General features: G+C 38.7%; 1 protein-coding gene across 1 annotated transcript; it reads right to left on the reverse strand.

The window, feature by feature from the left end:
* Positions 1-808: 808 nt before the first annotated feature.
* On the reverse strand, positions 809-5,615 carry TMEM128 (transmembrane protein 128). The gene is made up of 5 exons (XM_042871183.1): positions 5,494-5,615; positions 4,798-4,939; positions 3,625-3,786; positions 2,797-2,905; positions 809-1,683 (listed from the first exon to the last, which is right to left on the reverse strand). The coding sequence occupies exons 1-4, from the start codon at positions 5,609-5,611 to the stop codon at positions 2,806-2,808; spliced, it is 522 nt and encodes a 173-aa protein (XP_042727117.1). The 5' UTR covers positions 5,612-5,615; the 3' UTR covers positions 809-1,683; positions 2,797-2,805.
* Positions 5,616-6,300: the final 685 nt, after the last annotated feature.

Consider the following 6,300-nt stretch of genomic DNA (forward strand, 5'->3'; position numbering starts at 1 on the left):
GAACAGTGGAATCTGATGGCTAAACAATTAAGTACTGACCAATAATTAATCACTTTTATACAAAGTTTATTAAGATGTCCAAAAGAATACATTTGAAACAAACATGTAGCAAATATTAATTCAAAAGGACAAAACAACTTAAAGCACCCAGAGTATTTATATAGTTGATAAATAAAAATACAATGACTATTACCATCCCTGAGCAACAGTGCATTTAAATATCATAATGAACAAAGTAACTCAATGTGCACATCTGTGCAGACATAAAATTGTTGGAATTTGTTAAAAGATAAAGATTTTAAGATCTTTTCAGTACAAATGTTTTTGAAAATTCAAATATTTTATTTAAAAAAAATATCAAGCTGTTTACAACCAACTTAGCAGTAGTGTTAATGTATTTTGGTTTGGTTTGACTGATCCTTTAAACTGCATACTGACAGCAATTTTTCTTCAATGAAGCAGCAGTAACTTCAGACATCTACATTTTTCATTACTAAAAATTTCACGTATTGTTTTTTCAGCAATGCTGTGAATCTGAAAGTCAGGATAACGAACACAGACTCTTCTAACTGTCCAGACTTCAAGCAACAACCACAAAGAGTAAATTTAAGCAAGTTTCAGCACCCAGCTTTTACATTCTCGTTTCTTCCATAAAAAATGTTTATCACAATGACATATACAAAATGGTCTGGAAACTAAATGGTGCCCAGATACTTTAGTATCACAGCCAAGCTGAACAAACTGACAATGTTATTTTATTTACCCAGATGTGTGTGGGTAATGGCTTTTCATTTAATATTGACCTCTATTGCTGAGGAAGGAAAAATGGCAATTTTATTAACAGGCACTTCAAAGAATGAAAAGTTACTTTTTGAATAAAATACATAGAATAAAACATAGTGCATACATCAAAATAATTTTCTTCATGCTCCTAATTTCTTGTGTAACGTTCCTATTGTTCATTGTATTGCTGGTTACTCACAACTTGATAGCTCGCCTTTGGCTGTAGACAAATTATGTCAATACAAGTATAATCCATTTATTTCACTGTTGGCACTGTCAGATTATCAGTGATGTAAATTTCAACCAGCTTTCTAGACCCTTACTCAAATCCACATCTTTTTTTCAAATACTTACATATTTGAAGTCAAGGGTTAGATCAATGAAATATTTCCTTCATTGAAACACACATAAAATTATAAATCTAGTGGATCAATAAATGTCTCCTCTGTTGTCATCTATCTCCAAGTTTATAAGCTCAAAGAGATTCCAAATATTAGTATTTTAGCTATCAATTCAAATGTAAAAATAGCATATTAAAAACCATAACGTTTAAATTTAAGCATCACTTATTTTCAAATCAATCAACACGCTTGAAGCAGGAAGTTGGACTAAGTGACCTCTGGAGTCCCCAGATGGGATTTAAGACTAGGTGAATGATTAATAAGTCAGTTCTATAATGTTGTTAGAAAGAAAGTACGAAATGCATTATGTCACTAAGATAAAATCTATCCATCTTTCAATTACTTGCTAATCATCTGCCTTCTTGCAGCCATTGGTTGAACCATGGATTAATGTCAATTTCATTTATAAAATCAGGTAGCTTAGTATAATCAGAACGGAATGGAACTAAAGCAACATCCACTCCGTAGGATAATTGTTACTTGAATCCTCCACAGGAAGCTGAAAGAAAAGAAAAAAACACATCAACTGTTATGCATACACATATATACACACACTACAAGGCTTTACATACTGCACAAGCCATATCCTGTACTAATTTGATATACATTAGTTGGATGATTTTACATCATCAAGTAAATAATATGCTGTATAAAATAATTTACCTGGCTGTTCATTGAGAAAACCAGGATGTTTTCCTAAGATTTAGCTGTTCAGAATATCTGCAGTTCACTTATACTTCTTACTTTCTACCTCTAAGTACAAATTAAAGCAGTATGGTTGTTTCAGTCTATTAATATGAGCACAGCTCTAACAGCTCACAATGTACTCTTTCCCCACCTTTCCAGCACTTAAACAGAGCATTGCTAATGACAGAAGGAATAAACATGCATTGAAGAATTTTGCATCAGCAAACATAACTCAAGGTCCCAAAATATACTAAAGCAGTTCTGAAGGAGTCACCTCCCTGGATGATACAGCTGTGATTTGGGCAGCATCTCTCACTCCACTTACTGAGCTGTCTTTAATGTTTTCCCTACTGAGTTTTTCCATTTTCACAGGATCCATTTGAATAGAATATCAACAAAATCTGAAAAGCCCTTTTCAACACGGTGGCTGTTGAGAAAGAATTTTTCAAGTTGAGAAATTGTCTGTATTTGCCATAAAAAGGTTGCTTTTAAGGAAGAACTAGACCATTCACCACAAAAATCAAAGCAGCATACTCAGTGATAAAGGTAAGACAATCTGAGTTTAAGAGAAGACAACTGCATTTGGATAGCTTCTCCCTTTTACTATCATGTCAAGCAACTTCCCGAACAAGTTTTCCCAGCCTGGATAGAAACTGCAAGTATTCGGCCTACACTCCCCAAAACCATCCACTCTCACTCATCTCTTCTTTTCACTGTCCACAAGAGAATCTTTCAGAAGAAGAAAAAGGTATTCTTTCCTTAAAGATACTTGCATATTTTCAGGTAACTCCATTTGCCATAAAATTTCAGCATTCTAAAACTGTATATAAAATGTAAAGAAAGAATCCTTAAATGGTTTATATAACAAAGCAACTCATGCAACAAGATAAACGCTTCTGTGTGCTTGAATAATTCAATTATTTACCTGTAAGACTTATCCTAGGAGCGACACAAGCATCACAACACCCATAAACTGAATGAACAACACCACAGGTGTGATAAATGACCAGACTGGCCATAAGGCAACGTTAAAACTGGGAATAAAAGAAGAAGGCTTTAGAGAAGTTCACACTGTGGAAAAGCCAGGCACAGAAGTAAATCATAGCACAAGAAGAAATGAAGTTCAAATAACTTAACCTGAAGAATACTTATTTCTTTACAACTTCAGAGATAAAAAGAAAATAGGGCAAAAAGAGCACATATTTATAAAATAGATAGTTTAGTTTACTGCTTATTTACTGACATCTCATCCTGAAACTTCAGTAACTCCTGCAGATTTATTCTACTCTGAATAAAACCACTCAGACTCATCAAGGGTAAACGTGCACAGAGATTATGTAAGTAAAAGTTATGAGAAACATTCTTGATTTTTCCATGGGCAAGCACAGTATCTGAGGAAAATAAAACCTTAATTTGTACTTACAGCCAAGTCGATTTGAGTATGAATTAAAACAAAGGGATAGCAAGAAAATTTATTTTACAAATGGTTTACAAGGATTACGGATCTTACTAATTCTAAACTATTTCTTCAATCAGAAAAGATCCAGTATATTGAAAGTAAGCTTTTTAATGACAGCTTCAACTATTATAAATCTTGCATCATGGATGAATGCTGAAAACAAAGAAATCATGCTATACTATCTCCAATACATTAAGTGGAATTAGAGGAATTATACTTCTGACCAAATGAATCCATTAATACAGTTTGAACTGCTCAGGTGCAGCAAAAGTCTGTGTATACGTTTCAACTCACCAAACTGCTGCTGCAATAAAAGTGGCAGTCGTGACAGGTATCAGTACAGGATACTGCACATCGTAGTCCTCAATTCCACGATACCACTCAAGATATATTATGCAGTAAAAGGCAACAGATAAACATGCAGCCAGTAAACAACTGCCAGAGGCAAACCACCAACTGTTGCAGAAGGGAAAATCACATTAAGTATAATAACATCTCAGTCCTCATATTACTCTTCATTCTATTCCAGAAACAGAACAGACAATACCTGTTAAATTTACAGATTAGCCTAAAACTCCTGAAATATTTTTCTTAAATTACTTTTATGAAACACTTACATAGCTACTTAATTTCACAATACATCACTCCTGTTTAAAAGGCACCTCCAGGTGAAGCTATCTGAAAATATTTAACGTCTATCAACCCCACTGAGAATTAACTTTATGAAAAAGATATAATTCTGTGAAATTATTTCTCAACAATTTCATAGCAATTATTTCTAATATTTTCAGTCTACTCAATAGACACCTAAACAAGAAGGAAAAAAAGCAAAAACCTTTCTTCTGATGCTTACAGATTTATTTTTTTTTTTAATTAAAATCAAAACCCCAATACTTTCAACAAAATAGGCAGTGGCTTCTTGTACTTAGGCACAAATATGAAGGTACATATTAAGATACAATGTTACTAGAACACATTTTACATGCATATAAACGGCTTGGTCAAGCCTGAAAAAAAAAAAAACAAGGATTCAGGTGGTCCAGGTGGTACCAGTCTGTATGTTCGTGCACAGCCACCTAGAGCTGGTCACCCAGGACTACATCCAGGAAGCTTTTCTGCAGTATTTCCAAGGACAGAGGTTCTGCAGCCTTTCTGGGCAGCCTGTTCCAGTGCACAATAAAGAAATGTTTTCTGATGCTCAGGTAGAACCTCTGTTTCAATTTGGGGCATCACTGAAAAGCATTTGGCTCCATCTTCTTTGCACCTTGCCTTCAGATATTTATACACATTGATGAGATTCTCCCCTCCTCACCTTATCCTCTCCAGGCTGAACAGACCCCACTCACTCTGTTTCTATTGTGGATCTTGTTTATCCAAGATTCAAAACACAAAGTTTATATGTAACAATCTGAACATAAGATGAAAACACAACTTTTCTTTGTAAGAAATCTTTGTAAGGCATCTTACCTATCTGCTTGAATTGTCTCTTTAATAGATTTAAAAAAATCAAAGTAATATGTCACAGCAATGGAAGCCAAAATCCAGAACGCAGAATGAACGTTCAGTCTAGGAGAGGGCTTCTTTTTCTTTTCTCCAGCTGTAGACTCTTCTGTAAACATGAACATAATGATACCACCAAAGCCAGTCACTAACTGCAGTGTCATTACAGAATCATAGAACTGGCGGAGTTGGAAGGGACCTTCAAAAGCCATCGAGTCCAACTCCCTTGCCATGAACAGGGACATGCACAGCTAAATAGACTGCGCTTTTAGCTGGGCAGAAGCAGTGGAGCAGAGGTACCTGTTGAGGTACGTATGTGGTGCTTCACGCACTGTTCTGATCGTTACTGGTGGTTTGCATGCCTTCAGCAGCCTGACGCACACCGGCCCTGCACCTCGCAGAAGCACTGCCACCGGCTGAGCCCCCTACAAGCGCTCGGACCTCCTCTCTGCCCTTCAGCACCGCCACCATCAGCAGCACCTCTGTCTTACGGCCGAGGACGAGCGGGAAGGCAGCGCTAGCAAGCCGTGGGGGCGAAGCTCCGGGAACCCCCGAACATCCCGAGCGTGCTCGTCCTCCCGCCTGCTCCACCGACTGCCCCACAGCACAACACCCCCAGCCCCAACCTCTCCCGGCAGCGCCAGCGTTCCCGGCACCACCCACCGGCCGTCCCGCCGCCCCGGAGCAGCGGCTGCAGCAGCGGGGCTGGGCGTTCTGCCCCTTGCCCCAAATGGCGCCTGAGCCTGGGGAGCGGCTCCCCGCGCAGCCCGCCGCCCTCCATCTTGGGCCGCTCCGGCAGTGACGCGACGGGGCGGGCGCTTCCCTCAACGCGTAGTGCTGCCGTGATGGCCGTAACCTGTGGTGTGTGCACGGTGTCGCGGCCGGCTAGGTTCGTCACCGGTTCTACGGCTGTTACCTCTCCAAAGCGGGTACTGTGGGCACCGTGCTTAGCCTCATGGAGTCACACCTTGCGGCTGTGTAAGCCCACCAGACCGAGCAGAAAGACCTGCCGTGCAGCGTTACCAGGAGCTAGTTCTCCATGCCTGGTCTAGGTGTAGCTGCTTGCCTGTTTCACCCAGGTGATTGCCTTCTTGGATTCGTCAATTAATGCTCACCTGATAAAACAACACTTCATATTATTCGTCCCTAAAGAAAATTGATGAAAGCGTGCCTTATGAGTGCGGCTGTAGCAAATAATGACTCTGATAATGGACCAGCAATATATTACAAATTAGTGGTGTTGTGAATGATGCCAGTCGTCGTTGAAAATGGGAAACTGTGTTATGTAAATCCAAGTGAAAAAAAAAAAAAAAGAAAAAAAAAAAAAGAGGCTTGTTTTATCAAAGTAGCTAAAAAAGAAAATAGGAAAAATAAGCAGAGATTGGGTAGCATATAAACATTTTGCTGTTTGTATTTTGCAGACCACGTGGAACTGGGATTGTTTAGTCTGGAGAAGGGAAGGCTCAGGGG

The sequence above is a fragment of the Lagopus leucura genome, unplaced genomic scaffold, assembly GCF_019238085.1.
Source record: "Lagopus leucura isolate 7727_CA_CO unplaced genomic scaffold, USGS_WTPT01 Super-Scaffold_100004, whole genome shotgun sequence".
NCBI lineage: Eukaryota > Metazoa > Chordata > Aves > Galliformes > Phasianidae > Lagopus > Lagopus leucura.

Bases quoted from the DNA above. Each gene is read 5' to 3' on its own strand.
- TMEM128 (XM_042871183.1), bottom strand. From the start codon at position 5,611: ATGGAGGGCGGCGGGCTGCGCGGGGAGCCGCTCCCCAGGCTCAGGCGC. The intron at 3,787-4,797 runs GTAAGATGCCTT...CTTCTGCAACAG, and splicing joins GAGACAATTCAAGCAGATAG to TTGGTGGTTTGCCTCTGGCA. The intron at 2,906-3,624 runs GTGAGTTGAAAC...TTTTATTCCCAG, and splicing joins TTTATTGCAGCAGCAGTTTG to TTTTAACGTTGCCTTATGGC.